At 43.0% G+C, this 26,886-nt stretch overlaps 1 protein-coding gene across 3 annotated transcripts in view; it reads right to left on the bottom strand.

Annotated features, from left to right (window-relative positions):
- REXO1 (RNA exonuclease 1 homolog) overlaps positions 1-25,494 on the bottom strand; it is a 37,479-nt gene extending 11,985 nt beyond the window's left edge. Inside the window, exons 1-12 of one of the 3 annotated variants that reach the window (XR_010066963.1) lie at positions 25,173-25,494; positions 14,061-15,790; positions 12,604-12,708; positions 10,722-10,968; positions 9,277-9,434; positions 8,658-8,795; positions 6,662-6,785; positions 5,980-6,093; positions 4,095-4,232; positions 1,830-1,943; positions 1,458-1,548; positions 869-940 (exon numbers count right to left, since the gene is read on the bottom strand). Coding sequence is in view for 2 of the 3 variants with exons in the window: in XM_063290750.1 (XP_063146820.1) it covers positions 867-940; positions 1,830-1,943; positions 4,095-4,232; positions 5,980-6,093; positions 6,662-6,785; positions 8,658-8,795; positions 9,277-9,434; positions 10,722-10,968; positions 12,604-12,708; positions 14,061-15,790; positions 25,173-25,350 (3,120 nt within the window). In the remaining variant the exon portion in view is untranslated. Of the gene's footprint in view, positions 1-866; positions 941-1,457; positions 1,549-1,829; positions 1,944-4,094; positions 4,233-5,979; positions 6,094-6,661; positions 6,786-8,657; positions 8,796-9,276; positions 9,435-10,721; positions 10,969-12,603; positions 12,709-14,060; positions 15,791-20,122; positions 20,197-25,172 lie in introns of those variants that run through there. The other 2 variants (XM_063290750.1, XM_063290751.1) reach the window with 2 other exon arrangements.
- Positions 25,495-26,886: the final 1,392 nt, after the last annotated feature.

Below are 26,886 nucleotides of genomic sequence, written 5' to 3'. Positions count from 1 at the left end.
CAGACCTTACATTCTGTGATTCTTTGATCTCTGCTCCTCCATTTGGGGAAAGTGCTAATTTGATTGAGGCTGTAGTATTATTCTCAGAGCCAGGGCCCCATTCTGATCTTCCACCTCACATGGAAGCTCTTACAGAAAATTCATGGGCGATCACTCTGTTGAAGGTTAACAATGACTAAACTAATATTCACAGTCAAAGAGCAGGAAGTAATTTTTATATAACAGGCCATAGGCTTCATGGCATACAGCCCAGTTTTCTGAGGGACTGCCTATCTCCAATTGTTTCTGCCAACCCAGTATGTTTCAACAGAATGGGTGTGCTCCAGCTCCTCTCTATTAAATGTTACCATCTTGGAGGACTGAGGAAGTGTGCCTTCTCTGTTGCTGCCCCATCCTCTGGAACAGCGTCCACCAGAGATACGAATGGCACCCACTCTCCTGAGGTTCTGGAAAGCCCTTAAAACCTTGCTCTGTTCCCAGGCCTGAGTTTAATGTGTTTATTGATGTATTTTTGGGGCCCTGTTGTATCTGAACAGTTGACATTCTGATGGTTTTAGTCTGGGCCACCTGTTTAAGTGTGCATTTAATTGTTTTTATTGTTTGCTGGATTTTGTAGGCCACCCAGAGTCTAATGATTGGACAGCTATAAAAATTTAATAATAAATTAAATGTTTTTTGTCCTATTACTACAGAGAATGGCTAAACTGGAAGAGGCCTTCTTTTTTTAAAGCCAAAGCACGGATTGAAAAGCATCTCCCCAGCATCTTCAATGAAACAGATCAAAGTAGCAGAACTGCAAATATACTCAGAGAGAAGGTGGTCCACTTCACCTTGTACTCATGGTTTGATCTACCACGGTTACATACTTTTGCAACTTGACATCCGGGTGAACCCACGGCTCCTGAACAGCAGCTGTAATGTGTTTCCCAGCCACCTGGAACTGAAAAAAAAAAAGAAGAGAAATGCTGCGTGGGAAATCCTCACTGCTCACATCAGCCCCAATCAAAGGTTAAGCAAAGACTAGTCTGGTTGAGAGAGTCTTGATTTTAGTACTTATTCAATGCCTTTCTATCAAACTACTTGGGGAGAGTTATGGTTTAAAATTATCAGTTATAATGACGACGCAGACTAGAAAACTGATGCTAATGGAAGAAGAAAGCAAACAGCAGTAAGAACAACTGCATAATGAACACAAAGGTAAAACAGACTTATTTACTTCTGACATATTTCTAAGCCATATCATTTAAATAAACCCAAAAAGGATTACGGACTAGTTTTTGGAGGAGTGGAGTCCTGTGACAATTGATCCCAGCTAAGGTGATTCTGATGAAGTGGATCCCATTTTGTCTACATTACAAATATAACTGTGTTTACTGTCTTCTGTTTGTGTCCCTTTGCTTCTTACTTAAGACAACAACAACCCTGCATGTTATACAGTGCTATGACTGAATACTTACTCATTTGGGATTTTTTTTCCGAATGTTCGCATATCTTTGCTACTGAATGTTATTAGAGCTTCATGGAGGCCCTACTGATATATAAACGAGCCTGAGGGAACAAATAATGCCAAAATGTGATGCTTCTCTCATTTTCTCATGAAGTCTGCCAATATGCAATGTGACTACATAAAATTACTATCAGAGAAGGAATGAACTCATGGCCATGAACAGAGATCTAAAACCTATTTGTCTAAGCTCTCCAAGAAACTCTGCAAAATGCCAACTGTGCATAATCTCACAGGTTTCTTGTGAGGATAAAAATCAATGTTGTGCACTTTGAGTTCCTTTGGAGAAAAGAATACACTTCTTAAAAGGAAGGGAAACCATTACCCCTTTGCTTGCGCAATCTCCCCCAGTGATGGATGCATTCTTCCTTACGGACACAGTTTCCAGAGGATGTCACCATGTACTCTGTGCCACAGCGAGAGCAAACTCGGCAAGTGCCTGACAGTAGAAAAAGAAGGGGTGTGTGTAAATATAGGGTTCTCTCTTGATCCATTCTTATACGTCTGCCCTGAAACACTATCTTTTTATTTTTCTATTTTATCTATTTTATTTCACTATTTTTTTTTATTATTTTTCTACTTTCCCCCAACGAGATATACTGACTGTGCTGACCGGTCGTTGATCAAAGCAGGAGACCCCACCACAAACCCTTCCGCAGGCACCTGATTGTCCGAAGTGGTATCTGAAGAGCCAGTGGCTATTTTCTCTCATCTCTGAACTGTTTCTAACCAATTTTCAAAGGGGAAAACGTTGTATTCGTTACTTTTTTCCAGCTGACCACCCCGGCAAAAAGGCAAGTCTCTCGTTAGACACACTGTTATGAGATTCGACTGCTTGCCACCTCGTGGTATGAGGAAGAATTGCATCAAAGACTGCGGAGTAAAAAATGAAGTAGTTCAGACAGTCAAAGCACACTTTCAGCATCAACACCCTTGTTCATTCTGGAGCGGTTTGTTTCTCATGACAGAAAGACTTCGCAATGATTCAGCTGAGGAAGACCTAGCTGGCATTACCTAAGGCAGGGTATCCCTAAAACAGAGTGTCTACCTCAGGATTTCTCAGCCTTGGCAACTTTAAGCTGTGTGGACTTGCTGGTTGGGGAATTCTGGGAGCTGCCTTTTTTGTCCCCGCAGGGTGTACAAACTGAAGCCTCAGAGCTGCGGATCGCCCCACAAGCCTTGGCTACGGCCCCTAGAGTAATTGTAATTGCCACCATAGTGTGGTTTTTAATAAGAAGGAAGGGCAAGTTTATTAAATACCTGGGGAGTAATCGTATTGCTGTATTTAATCGATTAGTTTCTGACTTTCAGACCCCATCCTCTTCTTTGTTCTGACTGTGCTGGCTACCAAGATTGTACCAGCCAGCTTATCACCCCAACACCAACATCATCCCCCTTCCCTAAATTGGGCGTCTGTGCTATAATGCTAGGCGTGATCATACATGCTCCCCAATGACTGGAAAATCCTTTCTGATAGAGCTGAAACCCCATCCCCACCCCAAAATTAGAGTTTGGCTTTTCACAAGCTTAGGCAACTCGCCCTCGCTCTTCTCCAATCTGACAGCATGAACACAGGACACGGCTTTAGATTCGGTGATAGGATCTGCTCACCGAGCCTAGTACCATCTGCTATTATGACTGACAGCAGCTCTTTATGGACTCTGGGAGAAGTCTTCTCTCTCTGTCACTACTTCAGATCTTTAAAATGGAGTAGCTGCAACTTCGGTCTGGGCCCTAGAGCCTCCATTAGATGGGCCTGCTTCCAAGATGCTAACACAGCCTGGAAGGTCTTCTGAGATCATCAATCTACCAGTCTTTGAGGTGGCTTTGAATGACTGCTAGACACACAGACCACAACCTCTGAAATTTGTCCTTGGACAAAGTCCACCACAGATCACCAACCTCTTCTTCACTAGTTCATCTCCCTGCACCTCTGGGATTGCCAAGCAATTCGAGGAGGCCTGCAGGGCTACTCTAAAAACCCCGGAGCCTAATCAGGGCAGCAAACTAAAAACAGGGCAGCCATCAGTAATCTTCTCCTGCTTTTCCACCTATGTATTCAGACCAACATACTTTATCATTAGGCCCAGAGGATTTGAGAGTGTACTCAAAACACTCCAGCACAAAGGCTCCAAGGGGCCACAATCAACACCACCAGTTCATAACTGGCACCACGCTGCATTTCTCAATCGTATTCGGTGCAAAGGGGAGCTCTGAACACACTGCTCATCCCAGTTTGGTGCAGCAGACAGCAGGTACAGAATTCTGCATGAACTCATTTCAATACGGCCTGCTGTTACAGAAGTCACAAACGACAAAGGATTAAAATATTTTCACAGCTTAGCACAGGAAGAGATGGCTTACATGCAAAAGTAAGAGAGTATGTACAACAGGTAGCTTCAAAATATGTTTAAAAACTCATCAAGATCCCATCCACAAGTGGTTGGTGTAGACGTCTGTCCTGAAGGGAATAATCTGGCTGGAAGGTTCCCTTTCTTGCCTCCTTTTTTCTTCCCATTAAACAGAATATCTGAATGGTTCTCAGAGTGCAACAGTCGAGTCAGAAACTCTCTGGTCCAGCAGAACTCACCATCAGTCAATTTCTTCTCTTCCGCAGCAAAGACAACAGCACGGCCGGGTCTCTCGGGACACGGTAAGGGGTAGCCATGTTCCTTTAGCTCATCCTCTGTCAGCACGTATTCTTTGAGCCTTCGGTACAAGGCGGCCCCTGAGAATGACAAAGGCTAGGAAACATCTGTCTAGCCATTTTCTCTTGCTATTTTCGGACCAAATACCATCCCCACACATAGAAACATTCAGGATGGCTTAGACAGCAGCAAAACAGTAATTACAGATAAAGCAGCATAAAACCAAAGCAGATGCAGATCTAAACTTTGGGGGAGGTGGGGAATAAACCAGGGAAAAATGCTGAGAAAAGGTGCCAGGCAGTTCTTTCTTCAGAGACCATTATGAACCTAAGAACGATCCTGCTGGCCCAGGCCCAGGCCTGTGCTAGCTCAGCATTTTGTTTCTTATAGTGGCCAGTTCCTATGGGGTGATGGCGACATATCCCTCTTGTAACCTTGTTCCCCCATTACAGGTATTTGCAGGCGTGCTCTCCCTAAGACCCAAATAACACTAAGCCTAACAGATCTGTCCTCTGTGAATTTAAAGCTATACCAGTCTGTGGCCATCACTGCATCTTTCTGCTTCAACAACAACTACTACAAAGAATCCCAGATTAATTACGTACTATAGGAAGAAGTACTTTCTTTGTCTAGTCCAGTGTTTCTCGACCTTGGCAACTTTAAGATGTGTGGACTTCAACTCCCAGAATTCCCCAGCCAGCATGGCTGGCTGGGGAATTCTGGGAGTTGAAGTCCACACATCTTAAAGTTGCCAAGGTCGAGAAACACTGGACTAGTCTAAATTTCCTTCCATGCAGTTTCACTGCACGACCCCAGCCCTAGTACCGTGAGGGAGGGAGAAAAAAAGATCACATCCATTTTCTTCACAACATGCTAGATTTTAAATACCTTGAACGGTTTCTCCTGCAATCACCTTTCTCTGTATTCTAACCCTTTCTTGTAAGGAAGTGTTCAAGGCTTTGGGTTGTTCTGTTTCCTAACCGTCCATGGCACAGAATTTGCCTTTTTCGTAACTGCTGCACAGGTAACAATACTGAGGTATCTACGATGACCTGAACCTTTTTCTCACTTAGTTATAGACAGTTTAGACCCCTTCAACATATATGCGATGTTAGGATTCTGTACCCAACCTTCCTTGTTTTATACATTCCATTCTGTAAGTGAAGGATCACAAAGAAGTTCTTTTGCCGATACCAATTTGGGCAAATGATAATTGCTCATTTACATGAAATAAGCATTCCCCTCTTCTCTCTCAACGAGACAGAATGCACTTGCAGAGGCATTGCCTTTACAGCTTAGGACCATGCAACTTGAAGGATTATTTTTCCCCACACAGACCTGGAATACCTGTTGAGCATGTACATGCTTGATAAAAAAGCAACTTGTTTTGCTTCAAAGCTAGTGCTTTGCCCACATACAAAACTTACACAGATTAGATACTTTAAATTTCTGCAGTGTATTGTGGATGTTATTAACTGGGCAAAGAGCCTTCCTTCAGGGTAATTGCACTTTTGTCATGAAATGCTCTCCCTACAGAGCAAATCTGGTCAAGCTGAAGGGGGACATTTAGAACGAATCACAGGCAACATGCATCAATGGGCCTCTGAAACCTGACCTCAGCCCATTCTTCTCTACTGCTTTTTGTGCTCTTTACCATTTTAAATAGCTCTGAATTGGCTTTCAAGACGGATGCTATCAGTTCTCAGAGGCCGAGAAACAATCACACTCATCTCAAAAATCAGTTCGAAGGTCTTTAAGACAGACAGAAAGGAATGAAATTACATCACCACCAGAGTCATTGTGTCTGTGACAAAAAAGGGAACATACCTGTCAGGTCTTCTAGCCGTACGCTTGTAGAACGATTAAGTGTATAACTGGTCCTCGCTGCCAGTTTCCCTCCTAGCATAGCTTCATGAGAAACCACTTTCCTGTTGCTGGTCTCTGGAAGAAAACGCCGGACACCAAACAAGAATGTCAGCAGACATCCCGGGTCAACCACAAATAAAGTTTCTGAGTGGATGAAAGTGCTACACAGGTGTCCACTCGCTGAATGCTTTAAAAGTCAAGACCCACACACCATGAATTAAGCTCAGAAACAAGGGATAAACGGAACTACAATTATTTTAGGGTTAGCATTACGTACCCCCTTTGCCAATGTGCTAAATGTGCAAATAACATTTGTAATAGCAGCAGTTTGTAGGCAAAAGTGGGATGATATGGGGCACAACATTACAGCGCAACCAGCTAACAGTGTGTGTTTGTACAGATGTTACTGGGCCGGTGAAGAGCCGGACTGTATGCTGAAAGCTTTGCCCATAGAATTATGCCTGTTGGCTTGGTAGGCAGTCCTTCCCCCATTCTGTTGTGCAAATCTGAAGTATGCTGTGTTACACAGACACTCCAAACGTCTTGAAATGGAGGTTTAAGAGTAGGGGGAAAGAAAAAAATGAAGCATAAAGTAGCAGAGAAGCCTCAGTCCATGGGTAAGAAGCAAAGCATCACTACATACTCTGAACATTCTGCGAAGGGTTGGGAAACAGAGTCCTCAGCTTCTTCAAAGTGTTCACCGCCACATTCAGGTAGATGTTGCGGCTGGTGCTGCGGTCATACACCACCTTCTCCTCAGCAAGAGCCTGTGAACAATATCCACGCTATCAGCATTTTTTAGTTTTAATATACAAAATGAAGCTGGCAAGGCAGGAAGTAGCAGTTCCCAGACTAGAGAAAACCATTAGATTAACATATAATGGTTATATGTAACATGTATTAGGTGGCTTCCAACACCACCAGGAGGGTGGCCAAATATCCATCGACTAGGAAAAGCAGGAGGAAAAAGCCTAGAATATAAACCCTGGTGCGCAGGCTTACATGCAGGCCTTGTTTTCTGCATACTACGGTAGACAAATTTACTCTAGACCAATCTGCCCTAGTTGTGTCTGTGAGCCTTCTGCCAAAGAAGCTAAGCCTTGAATAAGGGATTAAGTGTCTGGACAGCTGTGCCAGGTATGAAACCTTACATTAGGGGAAAGACTGGTCTCTCTCTAGACTGCAGTGATAGTCTACAGAGGTTTCCTAGCGGCCCAATTCAGGAGCCCAAATTAGGCCCACCTGTTTCCAGCTGGAAACCTAAGCCCAGCCAGTTAGGTATGTAATTCCACCTGGAGCACTGCAGTAGAACTACCAAAGGGCCCATTATTTTTACTACTGCTGAATGAAACCTTTCTCTTCCATTCAACTTGTCTGCTCACCAGACGAGCGACCGTCACTTTAAGAACTGACGTCCTGATTACTTTTTACCTCTTTCTTCCTCCCCTATTCTTTCTGTGTAACATCAAGTTTGTGGGCAGGGACTATCTTTCTTTTTTTAGACTGAACGTCTGCTTGTTGTAGAAGCCTTACCTGATCTTTTGTGATTATCTACTATCAACTGTAATTAAACCAAGACATAAAATAGCCAAACACCTGGACACCTCTGGCAAGTGAAATACCTTTAAGCAATCAGGCCAGGAGGCTGGGGTTTCGGTTTTTTTTCCCCTTCCACAACTCTCAAGGTCTCCTTTTCATCACTGATGTATGGCGAAACCTTGATTTTAATGGACCCCCACTTACCATGTGCCAAAATCCTGTCCACACACTCCCCTGAAATAACAGACATGACCTTTTCATCTGAACAGTCCAGAAAGACAGTTCAATTTGTTAATTTTCCCTGAGTTATGACATTCACAGTGGTCTGCATCGGAATGCGTATGACATGATTCATGGTGATGATGCACTTTCCTATTTAATGGACCTTCAGGAGTTAAGAACAATCCTCGCTGTGCTTTGCCTGCTATCACATGGACCAGGACAATTTTGATTGATGAGAGGTACCTTGAAATCTGGAAAGCTGGATCAAAACAAATAGAAATGGCATGCAAATAGGGTGGACTTACTGAAGTTGGCTACAGAAACACATGCGTGCACCCCTTTCACATATCACTTCAGCTTTTATTGGGGGGGTATCTCATGACTGAATTACTTTTTATAACTCACCCCTGCACTTAGAAAACTAGCAAGTTGAGCAGAAGGCTGGACTAGAACCCTTCCCCGAGACATGTGTGGGGAGAGGAACTTTTCTTTTTACAGAGAAGCATTCAGCCATAAAAGCACCCGCCTGCAGGTGTCAATGGCACAAGGGTAGCCATTAGCTTTGCACATTCCACAAAAGTTCCTCCCAGACAATACAGTGTTTCTATTTGTAATACAGGGAACAGTACTTTTAAAAATAAGGTAAGAAATGTAGGCCTGTGATTTTCTTACTATCCAAACAGGAAGTTCAACATCAGGCTGGCTTATACCTGTCCTAACTTTGAACTTGCAAACATGTTTGCTCAGTGAACTTCCAAATCTTTTGAAGCGCTTCGTCCCATCTATCATTTGGGCCTGCAGTTAATGCAAGGGCAAGCTACAGGAATTCAGAGATGCCCAAGCAATCCTTCTATCACCACTACTACAAAACCACAAACCTTATCAAATGCTTCCTGCTGTGAGCGGCAGAACTTCAAGCACTCATCGATGAAGAGGTTGAGATACCTCTGACGGATGTTGGTGGGAACTCTGGCACCAAACTCTGTGGGTATAACTGGCCTTTTCAAGGTGGTGCTCTAGAGAACATGGAAAGGGGGAGGAAAATGAGCTATTTGATAACACAGCAACTACAATGCCTTCCCTATCTCTGACTGGTTCTTCTATACTAAGCTACAGATGAGCAACTCATGAGCTACATGTGGCCTCAAGGCCACCTTTCTGCAGGATCCAACAGCCCACAAGATCATACTGCTGAGGTTCAGTGGCGATCTACCAAATTCGATTGATGTACTGTTTTTTTTTTCAAATAACACCAAAATGATGAGTAAAACTTCCCAAATTATCCAAAATTCTGCCTAGGAATGACTCAAAGACCTCTCATATGCAAAGCTGAGCTATAACCCCTAGAAGAAACAGAAGGAAGCACAATCTTGCACAAGTGCTTGTCCTCAACAGTCTTTGAGTTCCAAACCTTTGAGGCTAAAATCACATGCAGGGGTATGTTCCACGTGTTTAACGTGAAGGGCAACTACAAAGCATGTGCTGGCAATTCATCACCTGCAGAGTGGGAGTGTGCGCTATCCTTTTTGAGACACTTGCGTTAGTTGTCTTAGATGCCATCCCAGTGAGGGTTCGAGCTTTCAGTCCTGGAGCACCAACACCATTGGAAGATGCCACACTTGCAGGTGGAATGGTCTTCTTAAGATTTCCAGGAACTGAAAGGGTGTGGGCAAAACAGGACAATATTCAGAAGGAGGGCTAAACTCCGAAACTTGTTACAAAGTTTTAGAATTATAAAAGTCATGGAAAAGATGAGGACTGACCTGCCCACTTCTGGGAGATCGGTTAGGGAGGGTTGGAAGGAAGAGTGGAACTAGTGTCCAAAGCCCCCTCCTGCAACTCCCAGAACCCTCAGTCAGTCGCTGCTCACCTTTCCTGCTAAATCTGGTAACCGAAGTTCTAACTCATGTGGAGGGAGCCATTTTAGTGCTGGCTGAACTAGTCACACCCAGTGAACTAGATACAGCTGTGACTTAATCAAGGATACAACGATCATTACCATCTAGCAAGATCTGTTCTGCTCTAGCTCTTCAGGGATCCCAAGTAGGTTATTACTTTACTTCCTGTTTTAGATTCTGTTGTTATCATTTCATTGTATTTAGTGAAATGTAAGAAGTGAAACTTAGTGAAATGTAAGAAGTCCAGAAAAGGTCTCAGTTTGGTAAAGTGCGAACACGTAAAAACATAAAAAGTTCCTAGCTTGCACATTTACTACTTACTGCTGGATTACAGGGACTATGGGAAAGAGAGACAAAACAACAAAGAATACATTAGACTAAAGGCACTAACGGAACGATGAAGGGCATAATTATCTAGCCATGGCTAATATTTGTGACAAACTGATAAGTCGGGGTCCATCAGCAGGGACAGCCAAAAAGGTGTGATGCTGTGGACCAAACTGAACCACTGCCTTCCCAAGCCACCACGATAGACTGGGAAAAAGAACCAGTTTTTTTCCTGCAAGGGTCATGCTACCTGGGGAAATTATGTCTGGAGACTGTATACTGGCTCCAAACAGAATCAAAGTATACAGATACACCCCATTTGCACGGAGAGCAACAACTCTCGTCAACGCATTTAGATCTGTTGGCTTCACTGTTCCATGTACAGAAACAGCTCCATGCATTGTTCCATTCTCAACATACAGCAAAGGGACATCCATAGGCAGCACGGGGGTAAAGGTTAGCGACATTCCTTCTTCATTACTGAGCTGCAAATCTCTGACTATGTGAGCAGTATGTACTTGGGGAGTCTTCATGGAGAGAGGCGTGGCATCCGTACGGCCTTCCTCCTCTTCCCCCACAAACTGCTCAGTTGATTCAAGATTCCCCTCAGCAGGTCAGATTATGAGGACACGTTGCCTTGAACACCTACCACAGCAAGGTGCTTCTCCTAACAGAATGAAAAGCTCTCCTGCGAGAGAAGAACAGAAACACACTTACCCCACTTGGAGACTGCAGAAAGAGCTGCGCTGGGCACATGAGCGACTCGCTTCCTTTCTCCTTTGTGCATAACAAGGGAAGCTCTTTGGGGTGCCACAGGCGACTGTGTGGCCGGCCGTGGCGGTGGCGGCTGCTGCTGGGCCAGCTGCACCGCCTGCTTCTGAGCTAGCTGAATCCTCTGGTAGCAGACCTCTTGGGCAGTCGGGGGACGGTAAGGCCGGACCACTGGCTTGCTTGGGACGTCAGCCTGAAAAGGAATCATAAGGACCCTGGTTGGCACGATACAGTAGAAACTTGTCACATGTGGAATTTGGATCCTGGCTAGCACCACAAATTTTGGACATATTTTGAATCAGCAAAAGGAGGGATCCGAATGATTGGCCCTACTAATCATGAGTGTATGATTCACTTGTACAAACTAGAACACAAGGAAAGAGGATTTGAAGACAGTGCAAATAATGTTCCATCCACACATTTCAGGACACATTTGTCCACCTGTGATGTTTTCATATTGAAGTCGACTGCTGAACCTATATACTTTTGCAAAGTGGTTTGGGAACAGCAGATGTGCTAAGAACTTGCAAATATTTGAGTTTCAGAATTTCCAATCCATTTCACAAGAGTCCTTTTTTTTTATTTTGCTGTACAACAGCGCTTAATGGACAAATGGACAGAAGACACATAATTGGCCGGAATGTTGTATGTGCTGACCAAAAGCCTGACTTGTGAAAACAAAGAACTCACTGATGTTCCAGAGGAGAGGCTAATCAAGGTCTGCACACACAGTGCTAAAGATCCAGCAGCTAGAATCTCCTTACTTAAATACTGATAGCAAATATAGTATTCACATGTCAGCATTAACAAACTCAGAAATCAGGTAAATACCCTGAAAAATGTTGATGGTTACTTAAACTACAGTTATTGTTCTTTATTACTATTTCACCCCAAAAGAAAAAGACAAATAACTGATTTGTTCTGAATTCACTTCATTGAAAAGGGGCTATTTTTCTGTTTTAAAGCATGTTTAAATCCTGTTTTCTATTTCACAACATCACTGAAACCAGCCAACAGAATGCCAAATCAGCAACGTACTTCAAATAAACAAAAAACAAAAGGATCAGTTATGTACAATGCAAATAACTCAAATATATAAACAGCCAAAAACAGCCAAGTTAACTGGGCAATAGCATAACAACACTTTTATTAAAAAGAAGCTGCCCTAAAAAGCAAAGCTTAGTGAAAGATCTGTTGTTTTATATGTGGCTTTATTGCCTTTCTGAATTCTTAGCTGCCACAGCAAAGAGGGCCCTGCTATTCCTCGTACCTTCTCCTGAACAGCTGATGATGCAGAAGCATACAGCAAGGCCTCCAAAGTTAAATGCATGGGTGAAGCAGTTATTAAGGAAAAAGATAATTCCCTGTTTCTAGATTGCCTGGGATCCTGAATATTTATATGCGAGTGCTACATACAAAGACTTGGATTCTTTTAACATTCTTCACATCTTATGGCAACATGAAGATGAAAGGCTGCAGGTTTAGGATCACCCTGAAAGCTGCAGAGCCATTTCTAGAATCGCACATACTGGAAACAGTGGAAGCCAGGCAGCCTCAAGGAAAATACTAATTTTTTGAAGTCCTGAGAGCTACTGTAGCCCATATTTAAAACACACACACACACACACACACAGAGAGAGAGAGAGAGAGAAGTATAGATCTTCAAGGCCTGCTGGAATCCACAGATACTAGGCTTCAACACTACATTCCCAACCCCATATTACTTGGCTGGCCATGGAAACACACCAAAAACTCTCATCAGCAAGGATGGAGATTGGCAAGACTGCACCACAGACAAGCTTCTAATGCCATTTCAAGATCTACTTACGTGTCCTTGCTTTGTTACATGAGAAATCCTCCTTTTTTGTCCAGGAAACAGTGTGGTTAAACAGTCTTCTGTCAACTTTTCTTCACCCCCTTCCTCCTTTGATAGCTAGGGGGAAAGGAAGAGAGAGAAAAAAAAGCAAGTTCCCGAAGTAGGAGGGGTTTTCCACTTCATGATGTTTGTATGTATGTCTTTCAAAGTAACAGAATCACAAGCAGGCCAGGTCAACACTGCCTACAACAGCTTAAAACTTAGTTTGGGCAGGGCGGAGATCACAGGTCACAATCCTCACAGGCCAAAGAGGAAGAAACAGCCCCTTGTATTCTTTGGTAGCCGTCTTCCAGATATACTGGGACTGAAACTGGCAGGGAATTCTGCAGCTGCTACCAACACATCTGGAGGACTCTAGAACTGGGGAAATCCTTTTGCTGAACTTGCTGCAGTAATTTTGCAGACAAGCAAAAAACTGTATTTGGTCTTACCTTGCACTTGATGTAATGTAACTTTTAAATCCAGGAAGTTTTACAGAATTTTAAAAAAATAATTGCTATGGTAGGGGTTGAGGGACACCTCTTAAAACTGCAAACTCCAAACGTTGGGCCCACTGCACTAGACTACATATTTGACTGACACTATCCATAATTCCATCAAATATCACGTAACACAAATATCACAGCAGAGACAGGCCCTCCCCCATCAACTGCTGACGAGACCTTTTTAATTTGAGAAGCTATGATCTGAATCTGAGTCCTTCCAAAAGGAACTTAAGTACCCTACCGACTCAGCTACAGGTTTTCTCATAAAAGAACGCTGTGAAGAAGTTCTGCTGCTTGAGGCCACAGGCTTCTCCCCCCCAATGTTTTACTGTTTCATTACACGGTGAAAATATAATTCTTAAGGGATAAAGCACAAGGGATATTAGCCGCTAGGCAATATCACTGCTGCAAATCCCTAAGCAATCTCTAGCGTCTTTGCAAATTTATCCCTAACTCAGTCGATACCCTACCTGCAACAAACTACTTTGCAAGCCCAGGGCCAACCATCCTTGAAATGCAAAGGCATTTTATAACCCAGTTTTTACTATCCTTTCTACACTAGAATATATTTCTATATATTATATTTCCCCTTAATGAAATCTTTGACTACCTTTTTTTCCTGTGGGAAACCATAACTCGTTACTGCCAGAAAATCCAAACTCACAGATTGTAGAGGATGGAAGAGACCATGACCATCATCTAGTCTAAAGAAACTACCACCACGTATAATGCTCTCGTGGCTTCCTTTTATAACACACTCCATGTGTCAAATCGTTTATACTTTGTATAAATCTCCTTAAAATTCAAGGACGGGCAAAGGGCCATCACATCCAGAGATTATACAATCAGAGGGGCATACTTTTAAGTGAACAGTTTGCAGTGCTTGTAACTCACCATCCCATCCCAATATTCCTAGGTCTTTACCTGTTTTCCTAGTCTGCCTTTGTCTTCTGTTTTGACATCAGTGGATTCATTAAAAATCCGAAGGCACTCCTCCATTGGGTCGGACTCAAAATCCAAATCCTTCTCTAGGACAGAATAATCAATCTCATCAGAGGAGGAGGAGGAAGAGGAGGAGGAAGCAGCAGCAGCCTGGGACAACTTAAGCTGCTTAACATTGGCCACCCCATTGCCCCAGGGCAAAGGTAAGTCAGCATCATCTCTGTCTGAGTCTGAACTCACAACAGGGAACGGGAGGGGCCGTCCCGCCTGCTCCTCATCTCCACTCTCATCCCCAAAGAGATCAACATGGCTCAGGGCCTGCTGTTTAACTTTGCATTTGGCCTCAGAAATCTCCTTGGCCAGGGAGTTGGCCAACGCTTCCTTAGACCTTTTCAAGGCTGGCTGCTTGCCCTGTCTTTTAGTATGTTCAGTTCCAGTAGAGAGTTTGGGCTTCTTTTTCAACTCAACAGGCCTCGACTTGCCATCCTTCCTACTAGTCCCCAATTTTTCAGTAGCAGAAGCTTTGCCAACATCCTTGTTCTTGCCAGAATTCTCCTCCTTAATTCCAGGTGCTATCACAGATTTCAGTTTATTGAGCTTCTGCACATGTCCATCAATGTGGGACTTGCTTCGTTTCTCCTTACTCCTTTCCCCATTTTTGTGCTGTGTCTTCATATCCAACTTCTCCTTGTCTCCTATTTTATCTTGATCTTTCTTTCCCTGTGCCTTGTGGTCATCATCCTTCTTCTTTCTCAGCTTATCCTTTGGTACCCCTTTGTTCTTTTCTTTTGCTTTTGCATCCCTGCTAGAAGGCACTTTGACCAACTTGGTGTTTTGCTCTAGTAAATCTTTGACAGCAGTTCTCTGAGGACATTCAATGTCTCCCATGTCATACTGCACAGCAGTCTCTTTCATTTGTCGAGAACCACCATCTATTTGTGGAGTTCCTTTTTCTTTGGCGATAGCCAATTTGCTTTCTGAATCTCCTTTAGATTTAAGGGAGGTGATGGAAGCTTCTTGGCATTCATCCTCTGAGTCAGAGAACCTGGCGATTGGCTCATCATTGCTAGTGGCATCACAACGTTTCTTGACTGAAGGAGAATATGCTTCCTCAGGATCATCTTCTTTCTTCCGCTTGGTCCCTTTCTGCTCTTTAGCTTTGTTCAACAGCCTGGCAGAATAATTTGAAAGAGGGTCATACTCTAAATCTGTTGAAGGCTTGGAGTTGTCAATTATGTATTTGCTATTTACAACGGGGCTGCTGTACTTCTTTGGCTGAGTGACCACAGTAGGAATATATTCCAGTGAGTTGCCCTTGCATTTCATATTGTTGAAGGAGTCCAAAGTATATTTGCTGGACTGACTGGCAGCAGCCACTGCAAGAGGAGTAGGATTGTAATCAGCATCACTGCTTGCACTGTAACTACCTGGGCTGTATTCCAGAGAAGTGAATGACTTGGAAGTTGCCAATCCAGCAGCCTTAGAAGCAAGTAAAGAGGGTTCAGATGAGCCATATTCTTTAGTTGTCTCCATCAGCTCCTCATACTTCTTTTGCTCACGCTCAACCTCATTCTTGGCAGCTTCAATAGCCTTGTCAAACAGTTCAAGCTCCAGAATCCCAGAGGCTGACTGGACAATATTTTCCAACGTGCCATTGCTGCCTTGTGCCACAGGTTTGGGAAGTTCTGGGTTGTAGGGGTCATAACCACACCCTGTAAAAGGAAGAAAAACAAAACATTAGCATCAACCATTCCCAGAATTCCCATCAAATTCCAACTATAAAAATTCATTAGGTTGTATCAGAGGAAGAGGCAAAGAACTGACACATGGCGCTTAGAACTGTCTATATCAGCAGCCATTCCACTGTTACCTGGAATTTTTAGGCTTCATTATTAGCTTTTTTTTTTAATAAAGGTGATATTAGCATTTAAGGATGGCATCCATGCCTTCTTTTCAAGTTCAAGAAACCATTATTTTCCTTTTACTCAAAACCATTTCTTTCTTTTACATGCAAAAACTAGCCTCTTCAGCAACTAAACAATAGAGAGTGTATTCTGAAAGTCCTTGAATACACTTGCAAGTTTTAAGATGATACAAACCCAGCTGGGAAAGGGAGTGACATAATCCATAAATTAGCCACTTGTCAAATGTTATCTGTAATCAATGTTTTCTACTGTTTGATTACTTGCTTTATGATGTATCATGTATATCAAATGTATGTATAATTTGTCTCCATACCCTATAAAAGGACCTGACCCCCTCCCCCCGCTTAAGAGAGGTTTTTGCTTTTGCCTGAATTGCTGTGTGATTCGTGTTTTCAGGTAGGCAAAAAGCTACTTTGCAAAGTTAGTCTCTCCCCCAAATTCAGGGACCAAGTTTTTATCAGCTCCACGCCAAACTCAGGGTGCCTGAGTTTCTAGGCAACATTACATCATCCAACTTTACTGCATAAGAGTATGGCTGAACTGATTTTCGTGTTTTCTCCCTCTTTTCTTTATACCACAACTTTTAGATTTGGGGCGTAAGTTCTTAAAGAACCACCTGCTGTTACATGAACATGCTTGCATTTCTCATCTAAACAACTTTCCAGGTCTTTCCTCCTATCTAAACTTAAGTAGATAATGGGCAATTTCAATTGTAACACCATCTATAGGAGGCCCATCCATGACAAAGTATTATCTTTCTAGTCTCAATCAAAGAACTTGGGATGAATTTCATTGATTATCTGGATTGTTGTGCTCCTGTTTTTCCTTGAATTAATTTTAACCATGATTTTACATTGATAAACCTCCAACTCAGCAAGACTGGCCCAAGACCACCTTGCATATCTCAATTATTCAAATTAGCAGTGTCTACTATTCCATATTGGCTTGTAAAAATAATGGAGATTTTCAACTGCTTGGCCTTGAAGAAAGTGAGGAATTTTAACTAAGTATACTTTGTTTCTAACAGGATTCAGGAGTAAATCTCAGCTAATTGGATTATCAAATTCCCATGGGAATTATCCTACTATCAGCATAGCTAAAAATGATAGAGGACAAATCTATTATGGAGAAACTAGTCCTCCAAACAGTAACAGGAGAACTGTACTGAAAAGCAGGACATGTATTAGCACACAAATAATGAGACTCCGGTCCAAAATGGGAAAGAAAACCACAGGACTACTGCAAGAAAGGTGAAGGGACTTTAGCCAACAAAAGACAGTCAGCAGACAAGGGCTGGGGGGGCATGTTGGAACACAAATGAAAAGATGCGCAGAAGCCATGTTCACTTCCAGCTCATGGTGGATGAGTGTCATGAGCTTTTTTTTTTTTAGGAGAAACCTGCTTGCAATTTCTAACACAATGCCTGATGTGGAGGAAATGCAGGAGAGTTCTACCATCTCTTTCATATAATACGTGTACTTGGTAATTCCAACGTTTGTTCAGCCATTTTACAATAGAAAGAAAAATGGAGATTCACAAAATTCAGATTAGCTTTGAACTGAAGTTATGGAGGCTGCTTTGATAGAGTTAAAAGGGGTTTCATAAAAATTCAAGGAAATAGCCCGTCTATGGCCATTAGCCATGATAGCTAAATTAAGCCTTAATTACTATTTTTCCCAGTTTGGGGAGCAGTTATGATATACAGCCTATCGCTAGGCAAAGAGAAAAGAAGTGCAAAGAGAAAAGAAGACTTGGAAGAAAGTTGCACAACACCTACCAATGCATGCTAATACCATTCAGGGAGTAGGGTTGCTATAGCAGTTTAAAAATGTTCAGGACTCTAGCAGACAGGAACAAATTTACCTCACATTTTGAGAAAAGAATAGCTTAGCAATAAGAATTTGAGTCCCACCTCATCTAATTAATGTCTTTGGAAATATCAGCAAAGGCTCTTCAGAACAAGCTGAAATAGGGCTCCTGTTACAAGAAAAAGATCTTGGAGAAGAGCTAGTGCTTAACAACGCTGTTTCCAGCTCCTTTTTTTAAAAAGCAGCTTCTCACTTTTCCTTCCCCTCTTGTAAACCAAAGGTAAGATCTCTGTGATCTTTGACAAATGAATGGTTTATCCAAACCACTCCATGTGGAAATATACCTCCACACCCAAAGGTAGTTTCTCCTTCTTCCACTCTCACTCCATACTAGTTTATGAATAAATCTACAAGTGGAACAGGTATCTAAAATGTCAAAACTTAAATGTGCTTGAAACATTGTTTTCAGCAAGTCTACACACAATTATGAGAGCCAGTTTGGTACAGTGTTTAAAGGCATCAGGCTAGAAACCAGTGAGTTCTAGTCCCACCTTAGGCATGACGCCAGCTGGGCAACCTTGGGCCAGTCGCTCTCTCTCAGCCCTGGGAAAGAGGCAATGGCAAACCACTTCCAAAAAACGTTGCCGAGAAAACTGCAGGGACTTTTCCAGGCAGTCGCCAAAAGTCAAAAACTGACTCGAAGGCACATACACACATTTATAGCCATACCATGCTCTGTAGCACCTCAGAAAGATTTTACTGAAATCGCAACTCAAAAATTTCTTTAGAAACCCTTGCCAGTTTCACTCCTTCAGAATCTGCATTTAAGCCCGTGGCAAGGGTTTGAATCTTTCTTGAACATCTGCCGTTCAAAACTTAACATGTCTATAATTAGCAGAGAAAGACCTTACAACCACAGGGCACTTGAATGTTGGCCAAAGCACCTCCCAAACCCTACAAAAGGATTATTTTAGTGCCCTTTTTTTTTTTTTTAAGTAAGCATTTCTTAAATTCAACCCCCAGTTAAAAGTTTCAGATAACAAGTAATGGAAAAGACCATTTTCTATCTGAACATCTGAAGAACTGCCATCACTGAGAGTAGATCAGACTCTGTAAGAATGAGACCTCATGTAAGGAAACTTTTGATGTTCCTAAAGTCAGCCACTATCTAAAAACTTGCTAGAAAAAAGCCACCATAGACTTAACTACACATTAGACATATCCAAATACAGTTACGTTTTTTCCTCTTCTCAAGAATATACTGTACATCAGGACAAGCTCAGCAAAATAATACTATCTGTATAGATGCCACTTTAAATTCTGGATAGCTTAGTTGAACAGGCTCTCTCTCTCCCTCTCTCTCTGTGCCCACCTGACACCTACCTCCAACAGTGGGGAGGTTCTGCATGAGAGTCTCCAAGAAATCCATCTCCACTGAGTAGTTAGCAAGCTTGACTACATTTTTGTAAGTATATAGTAAAACCTAATTTTTTGAAATTTAGATTTCAAGTTTCCTTTGTTTCTCAGAGTACTCTTCAATCCTAAATGATAATTTTAAAATGCTGAAAAACGTCCCCCCCCCACTCATAATCACACAAGATGTGCTGTTTCAGCCACCAGCACCCCGTTTTAACTTTTCGTATTCACTTAGAAAATCTAAGTTGTATCCTCTTTAAAATCGAAAAAAATAAGGCACTATTGACAATATACTGGGGTCTACCTGACGACAAGTTGAAAATCCCTCATCAACATATTTATATCAATATCGTAGTTTAGAATATGCTAACTTAATACAAACCTACATCCAAAGATTTTAAGCTGAAGGGGAAATGTATAAGATCCAAGAAGCATAAACATTACTAAGATCCTTTCCTTCTATACCATGTTCTTGTCATGTAACATTGTAACTACAATCTTAATGCAATTACAATTATGCACACAATAAAATTCTGTTCAACTGTTAAAAGCTGAAAGGGGAATTAACACTATAACTAATATTTACTTTCTACCTAACACTACACTCAACTAGATGATGCTATTTGATTTATAAACCTTTTCTACTCAACTTTTAATATATAAGTCCAGAATGACTTAAAATAAAATATGTTAACTAATGTTTTGGAGGTAGGTGGCAAAGAAGAGTTAAACACTACACACAAAATTGACCAGCTCTTTGTATCATGGTCTCAATAGCACAGCCAGTATGTGGAAAGACTGCACAACGTTATTTCTTTCTTTCAACATTATTTCTTTCTGGTGTAGCAAAGACAAAATCACAAGTGTGGGCCAAAGGCTTTCTTTTCTCTTTTACCTGGGCTCTCATGCATGGACAGACAATGGAGATACTTGTTCATACTTTCATCCAAAGGGCCTCTTTCCCTTTTAATATCTTCTTTGCGCTCTCCAGCCACCCTGACACACCAAGCTGTCAAAACACGCAGTACAACTGCCAGCTCTTGGACAGCAAAGATAATTCAGGGCTGGAGGACAGCAGACAGGAAGCTTCTTAGTCCCACCCTCACACACACACTGCTCTTAAAGAGATACTTCCCTCTTAAATAGCCCCAGTATTTTTAAGTCACCCACACTCAAAACAAGCACCTCGCATACACCAAATCTCCAAAACTTGTGATAGATAAATTCATACATTAGAAACTTTATATAGAACTGCTTTAAAGACTACTTGGAAGTTGCAACCGATTCATAGTGCAGCAGTCATGTGTTTACTAGCACATACCATCAGAAGCACATCACACCTGTGCTATAGGCCCTGCCCTAGATTCTTATAGGCTTACAGGTGCAATTTATATGGCTTGGCATCTGGATACCTCCAGGACTGCATACTCCAAGCAGAGTCACTCCAGTCAATGCTATCATCTCAGGACAAATAGTAGCCCCTCTCTTCCAGGAAGGCAGGGGCTGAAGCTAGGAGGTGCTATTCCTCAATGGCATCACCCATTCTTTGGAATACCCCCACCCCCGTTTTCATTTAGGAAAACGCTGAAAACTGAACTCTTTCAAAGTGTGTTTGTACTTAAAGATGGTGTGTGTTAAATGTGTTGAGCTGGCTGGTTGGGAATAATTAACCGAAGGTGTTTATATACTGTTATTGGCTTATTTGTATTGTTTTAGTTTACCATGGACATTTTATATAATTTACCATGGGTGTTTTAAATTTTTCGTATTCTTATGTTAACCACCGAGAGTTATATTTGAATTGCAGTGGCATATAAATGGAATAAATACTGAGACCCATTGAGTACAACTTAAGTGAGCATGTATTTATGGATTACCCAATTAAGAGGAAGGTAAATACTGTACATATCTTTAGAAAGGGGAAAGTACCAGGGATCAACAGGCCGGTCAGACTGATACTGATACCTGGGACAACTGAAGAATAGATTATAAAGTGGTCAATTTGAAATAGGAACAATTCGAGTAGCTTGACAGAATGGCTGCCAGTGAGGTGAAAGCTGAGGAGAACCGAAGCAGCTGACCCCTCAGTGATACCAGCTCAACCACTGAGATCTTCAGTGGAGGCCTTGCTTGCTCTGTTGCTGATGCAAGATGTCCAGAGGATCGTTCCCCAGAAAAGGCTTTCTTGTTCATGATGTCACTAGCTTTGGAAATACAATGATGATAAACAATAACTTCCATTTCTTTTTCCTCCATTCTGCAACATGATGGAAAACTAGCAGAAAAATCAGTAATTTTTGATTATTATTATTATTTTTATTGAAATGAGCAGGTGGCGGTCGTGGCCAGGAAGGCCTTTGCTCAACTTTGTGCTGTGTGCCAATTACACCCTTTCCTGAACCAAGAGGCCCTTCGAACAGTCACTCATGTCCTGGTCATCTCCCATATAGACTACTGTAATGCGCTTTACATGGGGCTACCCTTGAAGAATATCTGGAAGCTACAGCTGGTCCAGAATGCAGCTGCGTGGGCGATCTTGGGTGCCCCAAGGTCGGCACATGTAACACCTTTGCTATGCAAGCTGCACTGGGTTCCAGTTTGCTTCCGGGTCCAATTCAAGGTGTTGGTTACCACCTTTAAAGCCCTACATGGCATGGGACCAGGCTACCTGAGGGACCGTCTCACACCCATCGCATCAACCCGTCCCACCCGGTCATGCAGACAGCGCATGCTTCAGACCCCATTCATAAAGGAATTCCATCTGGCAGGGTCCAGGAAATAGGCCTTCTCTGCAGTAGCTCCTGCCCTCTGGAACATTCTTCCCCCGGAGGTGAGACAAGCCCCCTTGCCCCTGGACTTCCATAGAAAATAAAACCATAAAAACCCAGTTTTGCCAGCATGCCTGGAGCGGGAAGGGGAACAGGAATTCCTGGAGATGGCTAGCACCTAGACTGGCCCTAGACTGGCCCTGTATACTCACAGACTGATAGAGAGCCTTCAGCCATCTGGATTTTACTACATTTTATTTTATTACATTTCATATTATTATTCCTTATTTATATTTATAGTATTTATAATTGCACTGAATTTTAAACTTTGCTTTTATTGTAAACCTCCGTTGGGGGGGAGATGGGCAGTGATAGAATTTGATAAATAAATAAATTTACAATCAACCCCCAAATTATATAAATATATCTTTGATGGAAGAAGACAAGGACTTCAGAGAAATTGCTACCAAAGCAGCTTTTGACCAGGCTTTCTGCTATGGCTGCCAAGAAGAAACAGCTTTCAAGAAGCATTGATAGTGATTCATAGGTGGTCTCTTGTTGCACTATGCTGATGTGCAAACACGTTATTTTATGACACAGCACCTTTGTGAATATATACACTCCATATAAGGCACGAGAGCCTTCTAATCTGTACATCAACCTTCAGTTTGCATTAGCCATTAGCTAGCATTATGGTGCCTGGTGGAGGATAGGAATACCTAAAAAAAACCCCTTTAAATCTTTTTTATACAGTAATTTTATTAAACATTACAATTTTAAAAATACAAACTAATACAAACTAAGAAAAAGAAAAGAAAAAATAGTGCAGGAAATAAAAATAGAAAAATAGAAAAGAAAGAAAAGAATAAAGAAAAAGAAAAGAAATATATATAGAAATGGCTTCCCCCTTCATCACAAGCATAAACAATTTTAGCAACTTATCACCATCTCTTAAAATACAACAAATGATCTCCTCTTCCCATATCTCATCTCTTATCTATAAACAAATTCTTAAAACCTTGTTGTTCAGTCCTAGTTAGCAAAAGTCTATCAAGGGTTACCAGAGATAACTGATCTATTTTAACCTTGATCAAATAAACCAACTTTTGTTACTTGTATATCCCTTTTCATTACTAAAAAAAATGGCGAAAGGTGCCCTGTGCCAGCACCGAGTCATGCCTGACCCTTTGGGGGGACGCCGCTTTCGCGACCTTTTCTTGGCAGACTATAGAGCGGGGTGGTTTGCCATTGCCTTCCCCAGTCGCCACCTTCCCCAGCAAGCCGGGTGCTCATTTTACCAACCTCGGGAGGACGGAAGGCTGAGTCGGCCTGAGCCGGCTACCCGAGAATCCAGCTTCCACTGGGATTGAACCCGGGTCATGGGGAGTGTTTCGGCTGCAATACTGCTGCCTACCAGTCTGCGCCACACGAGGCTCTTTTTCTTTCATGTGGCACAGAGTGGTAGGTGGCACTACTGCAACCGAAACTCTCCCCATGACCCAGGTTCGATCCCAGCGGAAGCTGGATTCTCAGGTAGCCGGCTCAGGCCGACTCAGCCTTCCGTCCTCCCGAGGTTGGTAAAATGAGTACTCAGCTTGCTGGGGAAGGTGGCGACTGGGGAAGGCAATGGAAAACCACCCTGCTATAGTCTGCCAAGAAAACGTCGTGAAAGTGGCATCCCCCCAAAGGGTCAGGCATGACTCAATGCTTGCACAGGGGACCTTTCACCTTTCATTATTAAGGTATTAGCCAGTTTCATTTGTATATCCAGTGTAACATCTTTTTCCATATCACTCTTGTAGCCTGTCATCTTTAAATCCACTTTCAGATCAGTCTCAATCTTGTCTGGTAAAGGTTGTTCATAATATCTTTTTTTATAAATCTTTCTTTCAAAGGACCTAATGGCAATGTACAATACCAAGTATATCATTATGATGTGTAAGAATTACAACATGCACATGTCAAATTAAAAAGGAGCACATCATGCAATATTAAAGCAGGAAGAATCCTATGGCCAGATTACTTCTATAGAGCTTGATTGAACACACATGTTTTTACTTACTTAATGCTCAATATGATGTACGGTCTACACTGACCATAAGTGCCACCTACCAAATTCCTCTCCCCACTGATTTAATTTTAAAAACTTTTTAAACTAAAAAAAAAAAAACAGAAGCTGTAGAGGCATCTTACCAAGTCACCTTCTTGGAAACTGATGTTTTGTGACTGGCAGCAATTTTATGGAAAAAGCAAGCCCCTGTGGCAGCTATTAGGCAAGAGTGCTCACAACTTGTTTCCAAAATCCTGTATGTTCACTGGCCTAAACTGAAGCTGGCCAGGAGAGTGGCCCTTTTACACCATCCATCTGCAGCAGCACATACCCAGGGACAAACCCCTTCTAAATGCGGAGGCTCCATTTAATTATCACGCCATTTCTAAAGCTAACTGTACAAAGGACCACGCCCACATTTCATGTCAGAAATTCCCACAAATTATGGCTTGTAAGGAAACTGCCTTCTACAAAGCAACTGTGAACTGAGAAGGCAAAAACATGGGAGGTGGCAAGTCTCTAACACTCCAGGACAAGTTTTTTTTCTTTAAAGAACGCTCTTAATTCTACAGCAGCTTGCGAATGTTCACAATTTTTTTTTCCTCACGCAGACTTGGGAGTAATTCCCCTGGGACGCTTCATTCTTCCCACCCCGTTCAGGATCGCTGCTGAACGCGTGTAAATGGCCTGCTCCTGACTACCCCAGCGGGGAGGGAGCGGACGTGCTCCGGGAAAAGGGAAGCTCCCCATTGCTTTCCTCCCATCCCGAACACACTAAGGGAGTTCCCTCACACTTACATAGCACATAGAGTTGGTTCTCCTTCCCCAGATCAGGGCGAGGAAGAAGCCTCTCCTAAATGTTCCCCACGACCCCACCCCACCCCACGAGACAGAATGGTTATAAAGGTGGCGGGGGGTGTGTGCTCTAATATAAAGAGCAGGGGATTTCCTTAACATAAGAAAAGCCAGTCGCACCCAAGCCTTTACAGGCTGCCTTTATCTCAAGCGAGACGGGGACGCCGATGCCTTCGTTCCCACCCGAGTTCAACAGCGCCACGGAGCATGGGTAGAGGGCCTTTTCCTCAGACCGCGGTTGGGGGAAGAGGTCACCATGCCGCCCCGATTACCTCCGACTGCGGCGGGGCGTCTGCTGGGACCAGACAGGGCCAAGAGGCGTCGAGGCGGGATAGGGCCATCGGTGGCGTGTTGGGCCCCAGGCGGGTGTCTGAAGTGGCAGTAGGGCCTCCCGCAGGCCGGCCCGTAGGGACATTCGACGCCGCGGAAGAAGCCGCTCGAGCAGAGCATCCCGGCGGTGCATGAGGAGAAGAAAAGCAGTTCGCGGAATACCCCAACCGTCGCTTCTCCTCAGCTGATTTTTTCCTCCGCTTCAGGCTGCCGCCATCTTCCTTTCGGGCAAGAAAGCAACGCTCCAGAGTTAATGGCGCATGCGCAAAACCAGGGCGCCGGGAAGAGAGAGGCCAGGTCCGCCGGCTCCATTAAGGGCAAGTCATGGGAAGACACGCGCAAGGCATCCATCTTAGTTAAAGGAAAGAAGCCAAGAGCCGACGCGCATGTTCCTTTAAGACATTAGCTGTGACTTTAACGCAGGGGTCAAAGGTGTGCCCTACGGGATTGACGCTGAAAGTACCGCAGCCATCTTAGTTAAGGACAACAAAACGAATGCGCGTTCGCCATTGGATGAAATAGGGCAGGCCCCTTCCGGGCTTCGCATGGCAACACAGCTGACTTACTATATGCTGGCTACGAAGGTGCCTGCTCAAAAATGTCTGTGTAGAGTAGACTATGAAAAGAAAGTCATTGATATACAGATTTTAGAATAAAGCAAGAAATCAAGAGTTATCAAGACAAGAAGGGCCAAATAAGAAAGTTGGCAAATCTGAACTTGCCAACTTCCATCGTTGCACCTTTAGAGCAGTGTTTCTCAACCTTGCATGCTGGCTGGGGAACTCTGGGAGTTGAAGTCCACACTTCTTAAAGTTGCCAAGGTTGAGAAAGATCGCTTTAGAGTCTGCATTGTTAAATGGGCTTTTTTCCCCAGAAGAAATGCAGTCCACAAGGCAGTCCAGCTTCACAAGCAATTATGAAAGCAGGGACATGCTGCTATGCAGGTGGGGAAGACATGGAAACTGGATACTGGTCTTTCATCTGATCTGAAAGCCTATTGGGAATATGAAGAACGTTTTTCCTGCTTTTATTATCACGAACGGGAGGAAGACGTAACAGCAACCCTCTGCAGCACTACACGTACAGAGTTCACTGAACTGGGCAGCCAATAAATTTAAATAAAACGTGGGTTTGAATACAGGCTTTTGTGCAACATGCTGAGCTGTAATGCAGTTGCTTTAAAAAAAAAAACGTGAACCCAAATGATAGATTTGCCCCCTTTAGCTCAGTGGAGATTCTTAGAACATACTGCTTGTATGCCGGGTATGGTTAAGATGGCAGCCACGTGAGAAGCATATTAAAACCAGGTGGAGCTTTGACCACATGGTTATGGCTGCCATCTTGACTTTTTTGACCCCACCTTGCAGACACCCCTACTTGCGTGAGAGTCCTCTTTTGCCCCTAGGAATCATTCTGTCCAATGGAACTTGTGCCCAGGGTATAGGTAGTCCTTCAGGTTTGAAGAAAACACGTTGTGCACTTCATCTGTGGACACAGAGGTGGCTTCACAGTCCAGCCTGGAAGCTCAGAGTCTAGCACAGTGGGGGCAGTGGGAGTCCATTGCTGTAGTAATTGTGGGTGTTGTTCTGTGACACCACTCATGGTTTTCTATCAGTTTTTGGTGGCACCTGTCTTCAAAGCCGGTGAAGGCTTCAT

The sequence above is a fragment of the Candoia aspera genome, chromosome 1, assembly GCF_035149785.1.
Source record: "Candoia aspera isolate rCanAsp1 chromosome 1, rCanAsp1.hap2, whole genome shotgun sequence".
NCBI classification, from domain to species: Eukaryota; Metazoa; Chordata; class Lepidosauria; order Squamata; family Boidae; genus Candoia; species Candoia aspera.
The sequence above is the reverse complement of the archived record's forward strand: the minus strand, read 5'-3'. Positions and strand labels throughout refer to the sequence as shown.